Source organism: Notothenia rossii, assembly GCF_949606895.1.
Source record: "Notothenia rossii genome assembly, chromosome: 5".
In the NCBI taxonomy this organism is placed as follows: domain Eukaryota; kingdom Metazoa; phylum Chordata; class Actinopteri; order Perciformes; family Nototheniidae; genus Notothenia; species Notothenia rossii.
In genome coordinates, this window is record NC_136903.1 from 4,129,526 (window position 1) to 4,146,729 (window position 17,204).

General features: G+C 39.6%; 1 protein-coding gene across 7 annotated transcripts in view; it reads right to left on the reverse strand.

Moving 5' to 3' along the window:
• Nucleotides 1–2,429: 2,429 nt before the first annotated feature.
• The window catches only part of LOC307041310 (metabotropic glutamate receptor 8-like), a 162,761-nt gene continuing 147,986 nt past the window's right edge, over nt 2,430–17,204 (reverse strand). For all 7 annotated transcript variants that reach the window (XM_079684627.1, XM_079684628.1, XM_079684630.1 and 4 more), the window contains 2 exons: nt 6,893–7,139; nt 2,430–3,083 (listed from right to left, as the gene is read on the reverse strand). In XM_079684627.1, the coding sequence (XP_079540753.1) occupies nt 3,034–3,083; nt 6,893–7,139 (297 nt within the window). In that variant the 3' untranslated portion in view covers nt 2,430–3,033. The remainder of the gene's footprint in view (nt 3,084–6,892; nt 7,140–17,204) is intronic.

A 17,204-nucleotide genomic window follows, 5' to 3' on the forward strand; every position in this document is an offset into this window, starting at 1 on the left:
CCTGAAACCTGAAAAACAGGCTTGGGGCCTAACAGTCCCGGGACGTCCTCGAGTTGAAGGAGTCGTTGATTCACAAGGCGTGGTTGGTGTAGCTAACGTAGGTTGGTGTAGCTGGTAAATAAAGCTATAACATACATGTGGTCAAAGTGTAACAAGAACATCATTAACATCTGAAATGTAGTGGAAAACATAACATTAAAAAATACTTTAGTTAAATACGAAATTTACTTCAGTGAATGTTCTGTTTTCTTCCACCGCTGTTGATTTCTTAGATTCACTTGACGCCAGGACACATTATTACTGACACAGGAACAATATTAAACAGTGTGTGTATGGACATAAATATAAATACACTCTCTTACCTGAGGACTGTTAAAGTGTTACAGCTGGACGGTAAACACCCGATCAAACAGAAAAGACAACAAATCAGAAACCAGCCGAGAGACTCAGATGAAGCCGTTTAATCTTCAGCTTTTATTTCAGTGTGAAGACAGAGCTTCTGTTCTTTCTGTTTGGAGAGGAAATGAGAGCATCATCGGGGGAAATAAAAGCAGGACGCCTCGAGGCTTCATCACTCAGCTCCACCTTCCTCTTCCTCTCTGCCAGTAGATGCAGAAATATTCATTACATGCATGGGGAGTTCTCCGTGGCAGCAGATATCGATTCGACCTCTCCGGTTCCTCACCACGTATCGATCACATCGACTGCCTTTTTAAAAAAAAAAGTCTATAACGAGGCACACACTGAGAGATGTTAAAGGTCAGATTCAGTGTGGAGGGAGTTTTTTTTATATCCTCTGCAGAGGGAAAGTATTAATTATGCATAATGGGTCGTTCCTGCCTGTTTATTATGGTATTGGATTTTAATTAGTGATGCATTAATGCGTTCAATACTTTTATGTAGCATCTGTTAAGTGGCGCTAGTTGTACCTTCTCTATTTACTGCAGAGCAGCTTCTATAACAACATGTCAGCATTAATCAGCTGTTACATAATGCAGTACAATGTGCATAATTAACTTAACTTTTTATGTTAATATAACAATATGAATTATTATTGGACATTTTTTGTTTGACTTGTTTTTTTTATATAAGTATTTTGATTATATTTGATCTTTTATTTGACATTTTAGTTTGACTTCTTATGTCTATATAAATATGTTTATTTTACTTCATCTTTTACTGGACATTTATATTAAAGGTCACCTATCATGCTATTTTTAGGCAATAGCATAGGTCTCAGATATATACAAATATTTAGTGTTTTGCTCCAAATACCAAACAGATCATCCATTCTAGCCATGCCTCATACCCCTCTATTTCACTTCCTGTTTCTAAAGTGCTGATTTGCGGTATAAAGCTTTAAAAAAAAAAAAAATTATAAAAAAAAAAAAAGGAGGGGGCTGAGCTCATGCGGGACCCGGCAGCTACTGTCTAAACTAAATACTGCGGTGATGAAACACCATATCATGGATTATCAAGGAGTATCTCTGAAACAGTATGGAGCTCAAAGGCTTTCTCTCTTGCCGGTTATACCACAAGGTGAGTTCCTTTTTACTTCCTGCTTCTTCACACACATGCTCTCCAGTACAGGTTAGCTCTGAGAGTTAGCCATGCTAATGTAAACACCGACCATATTACGTCCAAAACAGTCGGGCATTGTTTCTGATACCAACTTTCTGATAGGGCCGTGGGTCCACATTTCAGATATTACGTCATATCGGACGCAAATCTGGATCAGCTCCGTTGTTCCCCCGTTTTTAGAGTTTGGGTACGGAGGAGAAGACAGAGGGTTTTATTTTCTGACGCTGCGTGAGTTCCCCGACACACCGGGGACACATCTTTATGTATAAAAGACATCAAAAAGTGCATTTTGCATGATAGGTCCCCTTTAACTTCTTAACTTAAAATACATATTTTAATGCTATTTAATTGTTTTATTGGAAATGTTTCTTTACCTTCTTATGTGTAGATACATATTTATTTTAAAGTTTAATTTATTGAAATTTTATTTTAAATTTTCATGTTAATATAATTTATTTTATTTGATCTGATCTTTTATTGGACATTTTATTCTTACTTTTCATGTTATTATAAACATTTTTATTCATATTTTTTCAAACCCCAAATTCTTAATTTATCTCCTCATGTTTATATAAATATTTAAAAACACAAGTAAATACATTTACCTTGCAACTGTCTCAAAACACAATTTATTTCGGGACAAATAAATGTTTCTGATTCGGATTAATCTATTAAAACACGTCATAGTTAATTTATATTTTGTTTTAACGATTACCTGCAGAGTTCATTTGCAAGTTATAAGGAATTGTTATCAAATATTGCACATACCTTGTCTTGAGAGAAGTCTGAAAAATCAACATCAGCTTGAAGCAGTTCCTGTTTCCACTGATCAGACGTCTGAATGGTAATTCAAAGCTGTAATGTATATTTATTTTAAACCTGTGCAACACTTAAACAGACCGAAACATGGCCCCCACTTGTGAAACATTCCTTTATTATAAATAGATCATTTGTATAAAAAACGGGCATGCTTCAATTCAACCATGGCATTTAGACATTTCACAACCAAAAGCTACCGTCCAGTTTTCCGGAAACATCGACGGACTCTTCTCATAATGCAGGTCGACGGACGCACGACAGGAGACAAGAATCAGAAATGTTCACAACCACAAGTTTTTTCACTTTTTTTTTTGAACGCACAATTAGAATAACAACAATTATGTTTGGTCCCCACAATTAATTTTTTGTTCTTCTTTTAGGATTTCTTTTTTTTGGGCTTTCAGGTAACCATCCTTCTTACTTCCTGGCGAAAACTCTGATGCTTTTTCAGCTTTTGATCCTAACGAGTTTTCGGGCGGTGTTCAGGCCCGTTCCCTGCAGTCTGTAAACATAAAATGACCACAGATGTCTTGGTTTGTTTGGTTCCTTCAGAGTGTTCAGAGCACCTCGTGGTGACAGAAATCTGCTTCTTTAAAAGTCCCGAGACGTCCTCGAGTTGAAGGAGTCGTTGATTCACATGGCGTGGTTGGTGTAGCTAACGTAGGTTGTTTTTGCTGGCGGCGCTGAGGAGAGAAAAGCAAACTAATTAGTAAAGTGAAATGTTCCCTTACCTGTCCCCTGTGTGTTAGACTAGGTTCAGAAGGCTATTTTTGATCAGAGGAAGACAAAAAATGAATAGAGAGTTTCAGGGAAGACATCTTTTTGTAGTTCAACCCAGAAGTTAGCATTGCATCTGCTCCCTTTCCTGGTTTTCTGGATTTGATTTTGGCTTATAGCTAAATATAACATTTTATGATACTCTCACCTTTTGTTCAGCAGGATAATCTCCACAAATTAACACCACTTTATGATTTCTGAAGGAAAAAGCTAACGTTAGGCTTCAGTATAAAGGAACTACAGCACGGTCACATGACTTCACGTCACCTCCGCTAAGCTAAAGGTGGCTAATGTTGGGCTATAAAGGAACTACAGCACGGTCACATGACTTCACGTCACCACCGCTAAGCTAAAGGTGGCTAATGTTGGGCTATAAAGGAACTACAGCACGGTCACATGACTTCACGTCACCTCCGCTAAGCTAAAGGTGGCTAATGTTGGGCTATAAAGGAACTACAGCGCGGTCACATGACTTCACGTCACCTCCGCTAAGCTAAAGGCAGCTAATGTTATGCTATAAAGGAACTACAGCACGGTCACATGACTTCACGTCACCTCCGCTAAGCTAAAGGTGGCTAATGTTGGGCTATAAAGGAACTACAGCACGGTCACATGACTTCACGTCACCACCGCTAAGCTAAAGGCAGCTAATGTTGGGCTATAAAGGAACTACAACACAGTCACATGACTTCCCGTCACCACCGCTAAGCTAAAGGTGGCTAATGTTGGGCTATAAAGGAACTACAACACGGTCACATGACTTCCCGTCACCACCGCTAGGCTAAAGACGGCTAACGTTGGGCATGATGACATTTAGTCGTTTCATTAACACTTGTTAGCAACCGCCATTTAAAGAAAAATGTGGGAGCTTCAGAAATAAACCAGTCGGGTATTCTTGTAAAAAATAGAAACCGTGAAGATCTCTTCAGTTCTTTTTCAGGCATCTTACCAAAAAACACATTCAAGAAACCATTGACTTCCATACTTCCAGCGTATCCAAAAGCGCTAAAATGCTAACTTATTACGGGTTTCATTCTTGCACCACTCTAGACTCACTCACTATTATAAAGAGCAGATCTGCTAGGCAGCAAAACGTCCATTAGCGTTAACGATTCGTAAAAGGTGTCTCGCCACCCTATTTCCATTTTAGCTCCACTAATGGTAAGGCTCTTAGAATAACTCATCATGAGGATGTTTGACGTTTCTGTAAACCTGGGCATACACTTAGCCCCAGACTAATTTTAGGATCAGGAATTTTTTCTGTCAGATCGATTGATATCTGATGTTAACTTCGAGGTGAAACTCAACACTAAATGTATCGTCCTGGCCCAACTTCAATGGTTCTTTTGTTGGATAATATGGGAGATTTCTGGTATGTCAGACATTAGTTGATATAGTTTGACAAAAGTACGATGGGTGGAGCTACAGGAAAGGTAAGTTTGACGAGCAAAATAGGATTTATCCTCTGGGGATCATGCATATTTAACGGGATTTAATGTTCAGGGGTAAAAAAGCAAACCACTTTTAAGGATATTTTGCGCTTGATGTCTCCGCATTTAATACTCAATAACAAAACTGTTTGGTTAGATTTAGGAAACAAATATGGTTTGGGTTCAAATAGGTATCTCTTTTACGTAAAATAACATGTTCGTAAATGATCGTGTTCATAAATAAGTCAACCGTTGACAATTGGTCTCAAATAGGACACAAACTATGTTGAGTTTCTCGCAAGTTTAACTATGTCGTCTAATTTTCACATTAATGTTCATATTATCATCAGCTGTTGAGATGTGTTGGACCAAATGAGTCATACAAGTTTGTCGGTTTCTTCAGATGTAGTTTTTAAGCACTTAAACTCTGTGACTTCCTCGCCTCACACTGAACAGGACGTAAGAGGATCAGGAAACTTGTCTGTTGTGTAAAGTTGAGACGGGGAAGCTTGATGTGAGAGCGGCTGCTTGTTAGATTGAGCAGATCAGTTGAGTCAGCACTTCTCTGACGGGTAAACAATCCGGACGCCTCACACTTTTCTGCTGATGGGTCGAGAGCTTTGATGTGCAACTCAGAGCTGTAAACAGTTTCATCAGATCTGGTCTCAGGTGACGTCTAAACAAACTCAAGTCAACTTCCTGTTAAAGCCTCATTACTGCCGAGAGGCTGACTACACCTCTAAGATTGACTAAACAGAGAACTGACACACTTCTTCTACTTCCAACTAAATAATTAACGGTTTTCACTATCGTAAGTCTATTTGATTAATCGGTACCTGCCGCTTCATTGTAAATGGTTGTACGGTAGTATAAAGAGGCAAAGCCGCATTAACTGTAGGTAAATCTTTTTAGGAAGATTTATGGCAGGGTTTCTGTCAGCAGGCACTTTGAACGGAAAAGTCCGGCAAATTAAAGTCTCTTCAGTCATATTGTCAGAAAAAAATTATTTTGTCGTAATCACAATTTAAAGTGTATTTGAAATAGCATTTTAGTTCCCTTATCTGGGAACTGGAAGTTAAGTCAATGGAGATTTCTATTTTTAAACATAAAATATGTCAGTAAATATTTAAAAACAGGCGGTTTCTAAGAAGTGTCTAAATGAGACGACTAAGCGTTATCATGCCCAACGTTAGCCGCTTTTAGCTTAGCGGACGTGACGTGAAGTCATGCGACCGTGCTGTAGTTCCCTTACGGCCCGTCCACACTACAGCTTCGACAGCTTCAAAAACTGTTTCCAACGCGTCTGCCCATTCACTTTGAATGGGGTGACGTCACGTTGCCTCGCTTTTCGCCGAACTGAATTGTGGGAAGCAGAGCGGAGCTTTCCTGGCGTTTCAGGCTGCAAAAGTTGAGCAATGTTCAACTTTTGAAGCTTCTGAAGCTTTCGGTGGAAGCGTCAGCCAATCAAATCATATGCCAGTACAAGCTCTAGCCAATCAAACCGCTGCTTGTGTGTCAGGGGCAGGAGATTCATATGATTGGTTGTTGGTCGAGCTTCAGACACGCCCGCCGGCAAGCTTTTTTTGAAGCTGTAGTGTGGACGGGACGTTACTGTATAGCCCAGCATTAGCAATAATCCGAAAACCAATGGAAAAATCCCATTGACTTCCTCTCCAGGGAACCAGAGAGACTTCCGGGTCGGCTTGCAAAAATAACTCACCGACCTACTCACTTATTGTTTAATACTGTATGTCACTAGTGCTAAAGCATTAAACCAGAATACCAGAATTCACCCAATCCGATTACCTGTACCACACAACATTTGAACATTTCCATGAATCCTATCCGCCCATAAACTCACCGCTGGCCTCCACGCCCTCGCAGAGCTCCTTATTTCAGGCTAACAACCAAAAACACGTTCAGAAAAAACGTTGACTTAAAGCGAGTGAACTTTAAGTGTTAAAATGCGTACTAATTTGTGAGTTTTAGGATTTCTGCCCCACTATATAAAGGAACCACAGCACCGCTCAGCTAAAGGCGGCTAATTGTAGGCATAATGATGTCTAGTTGTTTCATTAACACGACATTTATAACAAATATAGGAGCTTCAGACATACACCAGGCGGGTATTGTTGTAAAAAATAGAAACGGTTAAAATCTCTTCAGTTCTTTTTCAGGCAAAAAATACTTGCATTTAAACATAATGCCAGATTTAATCCAATCAGATTACCTGTACCACACAACATTTGAACATTTTCACAAATCCTATCCGCCCCTTCACTTACCACTGGCCTCCACGCCCTCGCACAGCTCCGTCTTCACCTCTCCGTTGGGCCGCTCGTGTGCCAGGTGCGACAGTTTGCTGGTCATGGTGGCGGCGGTGACGATGGCCTTGAAGCTGCGTTTGCGTTTCGGGACGTTCTGCTCGGGGTGGAGGATGATGATGTAGACCTTCGGCATGTAGAGCATTCCCAGAGAGACGGAGGCGCTGAGGCTGAGCGACACCGTCAGCGTGGCCGTCTGGATGTACATCTGAGGAGGAACCAGAGGATCAGAATCAGGCTGATCACCAGGTAGGTTGACACGTACGAGGAATTTGACTTGGTGTCGTGGTGCTTACATAAAAGTCAAACAAAAATTAAAAACACAGATATACTACCAAATTATACTCAAATGATAAAAGGAGATGCTAGGACAACCCAAAACATTAAAAGTGTTAAAAACTGAATCCTTTCACAGTGACATAAAGTTGTTGTTGGCCCATCCAAAGCTTTATAAAGTTAGCGATTACAGAAAGTTAAAAAAACACAATAGCCACTTCTAGAATAACACACACTTATTATTGAATCTTTATGTGGAGCTAAGTTGTATTACTTCTAGCTCTTGGGATCAAGTACCTCTGATAGTAACCTACAATAATCCATCGTGACTTTTTTTTTTTTAATGTACTTCGTGTTCAAAATCTCAATCTGTAGAGTCAATAAAGCGGTTAAATTACATGTAGTCAAAGCGTAAAAAGTGCATTATTGACATCTGAAATGTCATGCTCAACGATGACTTTTTTCGGTCATGTCTCTTCTAGACATCATACGGAAGTAAATCTGGCTTGCTGATAATAATGTTTGTATAACATAAGCACTCTAATAACTAATACTGGCCAATTATATTTTACTTTAATTTAGTTTAGTTTTTGGTCAACAGTTGTTATAGACTATACGGAAAGAAAATACTCACAAATACTCATAAAAATAGTCACAGAAAGTAGAAACAAAATACTCTCAATTACTCAAAAAATTCACAAACAGGACAGAGCAACACTTTTTGTGAGTATTTATTTTTTACAAGAAAATGACATATGAATCGCGTGTCTGGTATTAATGGTTGGACGCCATCTTTAACAATCACCTGCATTAGTTGAGAACGCCTTTTTTCATGTCTTTTTTGCACTTGAAAGACAGAACTAACACACACATACAAAAAATCACCTTATCTGATCTGAAAGTACTGCAGTAAGTTTTTCATGCACACCGACTTTACAATGCTTTCCCAGTATTCTGTTGGGTAACAGTTGCTATGGTAACGTGCTAAGAATCACAGCAATGGGACAATAAATGTGAACATTGCAAATGGAAATGAAAGTAATAAATGTTTTCTGAGGAAAGAAACACATTCAACGTGTTTATAAGACCTCAAGGACACACGGCATGTAAACAGAACGGTTTATAAGAAGACTGCACTGGAGGTTTTTAATATGTTTCAGTGAACTCGACTGAATTTGTGCACTTAATGTGATCTTTGCCTAAATCACTAATTCAGCAAGTGTAACAATCATTCAGGCACTCAAACACAAAAACATTTCCCTAAAAACCTGATTACTAATCAGTGTGTATACAGTTATAGAGCCCTGAAGGCGCCATTGTGGGAACAAATACAAACTGTTTGCTTGTATATGCTCCTGGATTAATACATGTAGATGAAGACTGAGATGCATTAAAAGATGTTTAGTACACCTTGGGTTTTTGGGGTTTTGGTCAAACATTACTATATTTAATATTCAAAAAGCTCTTTATTTTTCTCATACAGCCTGTGATGCAGCGCCTCTTTTCACCCTCTGTCTGAAACCAGAGCCCAGTCTGCTCTGATTGGTTAGCTGACCGGCTCTGCTTTGATTGGTCAACCGCTTAGAGATGTCCCGCCCCTTAGCCTATCAAGTACGATGTGTTGAAGCGCTAGCCAATAGGAGCAAGAGTGTTCCATCGTGATGTCACTATGTTCCGGAAGTAAACAAGTTTCCTAACCCTAAATTACACACTACAGGAAAATAAAAACACTAAAAACAGAATAGGGCCCCTTTAACTTTTCAAATGTCTAATGTACCTTCAATAGTCTGACTGCATCTTTGTAACTGACTGAAGTAGAAACAAAAATACTGCTTAAATATTCAAACTAACTAATTTTTATTTAATTTCTCTCAGTTTTTGCCAAATTCCATTTATCTTCAAATGAATGCCAACATGCATTAATTTGTTGGCTCAAAATACTTCTGAGGAAAAGCATTACATGTAAATATATTCAGTTCTTTTCAATGCACAATGAGTTCTTCTTGAATGGAAGAACACTTTTCACTTCACTACCTGCAGAAAAACCTGATGATCTGAACAAGATGAATGACCCTAATGATGGTGTGTTCTCTGCAGGAATAATTCCACAAGTTTTCATTAAGAGAAACAGATGGTCCGCTGCTCGCTTCATTTACTGGGATCCATCTCGTGGCTCGTGTTTGCGGCTGATAATTCCGTCTCCTCTGGAAGATTCTTTGGCAGAAAAACACTCGTCTTTGAGTGCTGGGAAAGTCAAAGTGGTGAATGACAGGCGGACGTGTTTGGGTCTGTTTCCACGACAGCCTGTTATTTGTTACCATCTAATGAAACTCAAATCTTCCTGCATATTTTTCGCATTAATTTAGGATAATAAAAAAAAAAAAGCTTTTTGATCTCCAGACAGGAAATTCAGGTTGTTTCAGCAGCACAAACACAGACATATTTTAGATAAATAGAGAATTACGGAAGAGGTTTAGGGCCTCGTGAAATGTATTTGGATTTCTCCCCAATACCGATTTCTCTGTTGTTTGTTTTCAGAATGTCAGAATGTCAGAAAAAACTAAATTGAGTAAAAATAATCCGGCCTTTTTCTGATTTTGTTCTCACTTTATTGTAGGAATTTTGGAGATTCAAGCCAGAATTTTTTCATAATTCTCACAACGAAAAAACGAATTCCCATGTGGCTTTAATCCTCCTCCATAAGGAGTAAACAATGAAACTAAGAAGAGATTCAAGGAAACAACGGACATTAGACAGAAATTGCTGGTTAAGTTACATTAGCAACGGTCTGTTCTCCTTAGAAATGGTATGTTCTCCTTAGCAACGGTCTGTTCTCCTTAACAACTGTATGTTCTCCTTAGCATTAGTCTGTTTTCCTTAGCAACGGTCTGTTATCCTTAGCAACGGTCTGTTCTCCTTAGCAACGGTATGTTCTCCTTAGCATTAGTCTGTTTTCCTTAGCAACGGTCTGTTATCCTTAGAAACGGTCTGTTCTCCTTAACATTGGTCTGCTCTCCTTAACAACGGTCTGTTCTCCTTAGCATCAGACTGTTCTCCTTAGCATCAGACTGTTCTCCTTAGCAACGGTCTTTCTCCGTAGCAACGGTCTGTTCTCCTTAGCAACGGTTCATCTCCTTAGCAACACTGTTAGAATTAACAAACTCTGCAAGGTCAAAGTTGACCAATCAGAATTGAGTACTCAACTGATCCGTATATAAATGATTTGACAGCATTTGAGAATTACTAAAGTGTTTTCAAACTGTTTTATGTGTTTTTAACTAAAGTTCTGGTTCTGTCTGCAGCCCATGAATAATACATGAATACATGAATATTACATACTAGGAAAGAAAAATCGAATAAAGATGCCTCACTCACTCTCAGCATTACCTGTCGCCGTATGGATGTTTACAATATTTCACTGTTATACTGCTGCTACATTATGTGTGCAGCAGGATCATCAATATCTCCTGATAATCTCCGCTTTCAAACGGGATCAACAGAGATGTTCTCTCCTTATCACAGTTTGACAGACGACCTTGAATGCGTCATTAGCCTTCGGGCTGCGTTTATGATCCAACAGAGACTATTGATTCTCCGTGTTGTTGTCTTTATCTGCAGAATGACTCAGACACAAGATCACACTTAACGTGAACCACTTTATCTGGATTACTATCAAATATAACAAAGTACATTTTCTTAACTACTGTGCTTAAGTACATTTTGAGATACCTGTATTTAACATTACTCTCTAACACTCACACTTCTATTCGCTAGCGCTCCAACACATTGTACGTGATAGGATAAGGGGCATGACATCTGTAATCATTTGACCAATCACAACAGAGCCGGCCAGCTAACCATGCAGAGCATACTGGGCTCTGGTTTCAGACAGAGGGGGAAAAGGGGTAACTCATTCAAAATAAATAACTTCAATTAGGGAAAATGCAAACCGCGCCAGGTTAAGTTAGCACATCAAAAGTCTAAAATAACTGAACAGTTGCTTTAAAGAGAGGAGGGGGGGAATGATTGAGTCATTCACTGTAAATATTGATTAGTGTTTTTCTGTGAAATTTCCAATATCATTTTCAAGTTCAATCCATCAATAGATCCAAAGGGAGATGCATCCTCACCCATGTTGATATTTTTGGTAAAACGCAGAGAGCATCTGTGTGCTTTCAGCTGTTGCAGGAAACATTAAAGTGTCGTTTGGATTCTCTCTCGTCAACAGCGCTGATGCTCTTAAAACTTGTGTTGGTGAGCGGCAGGAAGTAAAAAGATCCCAGAATATACACACACACTAACCATATGCATCTTGTAGTTTTATAGCGAGGACCAAGTAAAGAGCACCACAACATATTCTCACTCTTGCCACATAGTTAGGACTCGAGCACGTTTTTAACCAACAAACACATATACACACAATCACTTACACTACATATACACAGACACTGTTGTACTTGCTGTATTGCTAAGGCCAAGTAAAAAGACCCACAACATTTTCTGACTCACAAAGTGAGGACCGTTGCAAGTTATTAAACCAATAAACACTCACACTTGTACTTGCACCATGGTCTGGACAGAGTAAAAACACCCACAAATGTTTTTGCAATCAACACACATACACACATATTCTCGTACTTAAGGCAATGTGAGGACCGAGTCAGATAAACCACAAAACACACACACACACACACACACACACACACACACACACACACACACACACACACACACACACACACACACACACACACACACACACACACACACACACACACACACACACACACACACACACACACACACACACACACACACACACACACACACACACACACACACACACACACACACACACAATATTCCGTTTCCTCTCCCCGCCCCTCCAGCATCTGTCACCACACACACCTGTGCACACGTCCACTGTCCCAGCATGCAACACTGCCCACCACAACTGCTCAGAGACCACCTGCGTCACCATGGCAACCGCCTCACATGAAGTCGAGGGGCCCAGGTTAATGGCCCCGTGACGATGAGTGTCAAAATGACGTCGGGGAATCCTCAGCGGGGAGGATTTGGGGAGACAGGAAGAAAAACATGGCGACAGATGGGACGTTCCCCCCCACCACCACCCCCCCCCTGAGAGCCTAAAACAACAGCTCGGATCCAGCGAACACATCGAGGAATCATTATGAAAATGTATGACACACACTGAAGCGTAAAGTCATTTGTGAGCCTGGGAGAAAAATACGAGCTCCGAGGTGATTTATTTGGTCTCTCCGGCACAAGCTGTTATCACCAAAACAAAAACACCAGAAACAGAGTGAAGGTCAGGAGGAGGAGGAAGATTAAGGGAGGAAGGCGAGGAAGTGCTGGCACGCCAACTAATAGGAAACCACTCGTTATTTGGGATGTCCACCTCAGGTTAGTTTCGGATCCCATACAGATCTTTTCAAATTGAGCATCTTGAGGTTGCGTTGAGTGAAAGGTGACTAATAGTTTGTTTTATGACTGAATTTACGTCAACAGCTGGGTGCAAGATGTTTTCTTCATTTGCATGTATGTTGACACATTTTGTTTTTATATTGGCATTCTTTTTTAAATCGAGCATGTTTCTCCTAATGGAAATGTTTTGGACCGTGGAATAACGTTTGCAACAGTCTGCCTCCGTTGAAATGTGTATACAATGATGCACAAACCATATATAACAGCTCCATCTCACAGAAAAAAAGGTAGGGAAATCTGTAGATGCTTTAAATATTTAAATCTTTAAGGTTGAAGTATAAATTGTTAATTGAGGGCTAAATGTTGTGACTGTGCAGCTCTCGGTTTCTGTGACCTGGACTATACTTTCCCTGACTAAAGCAAAACGAGTTTAAATGAAGCTGATCTGAGAGCAGCTGAGGCCAGAGAGAGAAATAGAAGGACAGAAGAGACCATGTGGACCAAACAGACAGTATCATAAAACCAAGTAATATAGTACAAAATGGTGTATATCAGTATGTAGTGTCTCTACTTTAAAGAGTCCTCTCCTGCTGATGTTCAGGTGTATATCAGTATGTAGTGCCTCTACTTTAAAGAGTCCTCTCCTGCTGATGTTCAGGTGTGTATCAGTATGTAGTGTCTCTACTTTAAAGAGTCCTCTCCTGCTGATGTTCAGGTGTTTATCAGTATGTAGTGTCTCTACTTTAAAGAGTCCTCTCCTGCTGATGTTCAGGTGTATATCAGTATGTAGTGTCTCTACTTTAAAGAGTCCTCTCCTGCTGATGTTCAGGTGTATATCAGTATGTAGCGTCTCTACTTTAAAGAGTCCTCTCCTGCTGATGTTCAGGTGTATATCAGTATGTAGTGTCTCTACTTTAAAGAGTCCTCTCCTGCTGATGTTCAGGTGTATATCAGTATGTAGTGTCTCTACTTTAAAGAGTCCTCTCCTGCTGATGTTCAGGTGTATATCAGTATGTAGTGTCTCTACTTTAAAGAGTCCTCTCCTGCTGATGTTCAGGTGTATATCAGTATGTAGTGTCTCTACTTTAAAGAGTCCTCTCCTGCTGATGTTCAGGTGTATATCAGTATGTAGTGTCACTACTTTAAAGAGTCCTCTCCTGCTGATGTTCAGGTGTATATCAGTATGTAGTGTCTCTACTTTAAAGAGTCCTCTCCTGCTGATGTTCAGGTGTATATCAGTATGTAGTGTCTCTACTTTAAAGAGTCCTCTCCTGCTGATGTTCAGGTGTATATCAGTATGTAGTGCCTCTACTTTAAAGAGTCCTCTTCTGCTGATGTTCAGGTGTATATCAGTATGTAGTGCCTCTACTTTAAAGAGTCTTCTCCTGCTGATGTTCAGGTGTATATCAGTATGTAGTGTCTAACCTTTAAAGAGTCCTCTCCTGCTGATGTTCAGGTGTATATCAGTATGTAGTGTCTCTCCTTTAAAGAGTCCTCTTCTGCTGATGTGCAGGTGTATATCAGTATGTAGTACATTCTGCTGATGTTCAGGTGTATATCAGTATGTAGTGTCTCTCCTGGGACATGTCTCTAGCTGGCCGGCCCTCTTGTGATTGGTCAACCTCTTAGAGATGTCCCGCCCCCATGTGTTAGAGCACTAGCCAATAGAAGCTGATGATGAATTTACAACTCAACAAGGGTCTGAATTTCAGAATGATAATGAGTTTATCCGTCAGGTTATTTTGAAATATTTTGGTATTTTTTAGTTGGTATGTCCAGATATATTAAATTCATAATGTTGGCTCATTATCACATCTTTGCATCAAGGAGATTTAAAGTCCGTCCGGCATGAAACCCTCTGCCTTTAGAGAAAGCTCTAGATGTTTTACTTGGGTTATAAAACTAACTGCAGGGTTTGTAATAAAGACGCCATCCTCCCACATTCCCCTCAGGACTGGTCAGGGTTATTCATGTATTGTTGTTAAATTTAATTTGCGCACTCAATTATCGTTATCAGTGTTGGCTCTCTCCTCTGATACCTCCTAACATCCCTCATTTACATGTTAATTCCAGTCCGAGCAATAATTACTATCATTATCTCCTCTCCCTTCATTTCTTTGTTCACTCTTTTTCCTTTAATTAATTTTCACATTGTCCATCATTTTTTGGTATTTATATAATTTTGCATAACATACCCGATTTTTCTTTTCCAATTATATTTCTTGAATTGTTGTTGTTGTGTCTTATGCTAATAAATGCCTTATGTTGCTGTATACAATAAAAGCCAAATGAATTGGATTTTTAAGGTTACTTTCTCTATTGGCTAGTACTCCAACACATTGTACGTGATAGGCTAAGGGACGGGACATCGCTAAGTGGTTGGCCAATCACAACAGAGCGAGCCAGCTAAAGTAGAGACAATATATGCTAATATACACTTGAACATCAGCAGGAGAGGACTCTTTAAAATAGAGACACTACATACTGATATATAAACCTGAACACCAGCAGGAGAGGACTCTTTAAAGTAGAGACACTATATACTGATATACACCTGAACATCAGCAGGAGAGGACTCTTTAAAGTAGAGACACTACATACTGATATATACCTGAACATCAGCAGGAGAGGACTCTTTAAAGTAGAGACACTACATACTGATATATACCTGAACATCAGCAGGAGAGGACTCTTTAAAGTAGAGACGCTACATATTGATGTACACCTGAACATCAGCAGGAGAAGACTCTTTAAAGTAGAGACACTACATACTGATATACACCTGAACATCAGCAGGAGAGGACTCTTTAAAGTAGAGACACTACATACTGATATACACCTGAACATCAGCAGGAGAGGACTCTTTAAAGTAGAGACACTACATACTGATATACACCTGATCATCAGCAGGAGAGGACTCTTTAAAGTAGAGACACTACATACTGATGTACACCTGAACATCAGCAGGAGAGAACTCTTTAAAGTAGAGACACTACATACTGATATACACCTGAACATGAGCAGAATAAATATATTTGTCGCTAGTACAGTTGTGCGTGTATTAGAAACAAAAAAAACACTACATTTAACACTTTTACAACTTCTGTTGCACGGCCAAGATCGCGGTTAAATCACATACATATGATAAAAACTGGTACGACGTATAATTGAGGATGTAGTGTGCAGTACATTTCAAACACAGCCTCTGTTTCAGCTTTAAACTGCTAACATCTTCTCCTCATTCGTCCCCTAGCGACCTCTCCTCACACACAATATAAAGAATCCACTTTTAAACGACAGCTATGGATGGCAGGCAATAACCGGCGGTCCGTATCGACTTCCTCTCCAACGTCTGAGGCTCGTGAGGAAGATTAGCAACGGAGCAAAGCTAATCGCTGCTCTCACTGTTTTTTTTTTAAAGAGAGGCAGAAGGGCTTAGTGTGGTAACAACAACACGTTTTCATATTGTTCACCACCGAAGAAACATCTCATTTATCCCTGTAGCTTATATGTCAAGGTGGAGTTCTGTGGAGTTAAACAAAAGCATTACAGAACTGTCAGGTTTCTTTAATTTAACATATATTGCTTTAGTAAATTAACATTTAAAAGATTTAGGGAGTCCAACTTCTCTAAAATAGATGAACATTTTATAAATTAGTTTGTTTCCTGATAAACTTTGAGTTATATAAACCACACAGGATGATGACGCTAAAAGAGATTTAGATCAAGCTTTATTTCAATTTAAGGTGACCTATCATGCAAAATGCACTTTTGTACGTCTTTTCTACATGGACATGTGTCCCCGGTGTTCCAGGGAACTCACCAAGTGTCAGAAATCACAACCCTCTCTATTTTCCTCCATACCCAAATCTCTTAAAAAGGGGCTGCAACGGATCTGATACAGACTGATCCAGATTTGAACACTTCTATGACGTCACAGAAGTGGCACTATGGCTATTGGGCCAACTCCACCAATCAGGAGGAGACAGCCACGGACATTGCCGTTGGAAAGCGCTGGAGACGCTGTAGTACATATGCCAGGCCTGTAGATGGTGCTGTTCTCACAGAATCAGCCCATGCAAAGACAGTGTTAAATTGAGCGAAATGAGGAATGGCTGAAATGCATGATCTGTTTGGTATTTTGAAAAATAAAAAGTATAAATATGCCTTATATAGGTATGGTCCAACACTATATTATTCACATATAGCATGATGGGTCCACTTTAAATTATATTTTTTATTGAGCTAGGCTAGCAGTTTTTAAAAGCAAACATTGAAATCAATCCGCCTCAAAGACTTCTGCGGACTTTGATTAGAAAACGTCTTTGTGACACGTCAACAAAAAACGTGAACGTCTGATACAGCTTTGGCTCATCTTTTAAATGTAGATTAGAATGCAGTTTCATTTCATTGGAATGGGTTTTAAGGAAACAAGGCCGCACAAATCCCTGCAAACTGAAATGATCAACTGCAAAACATTGTAATTGAATTTGGGGGGATCATCTGCAAAATGTGGGACATGAGGGAGTGATAAGGGAAGTGATGAGGGGTT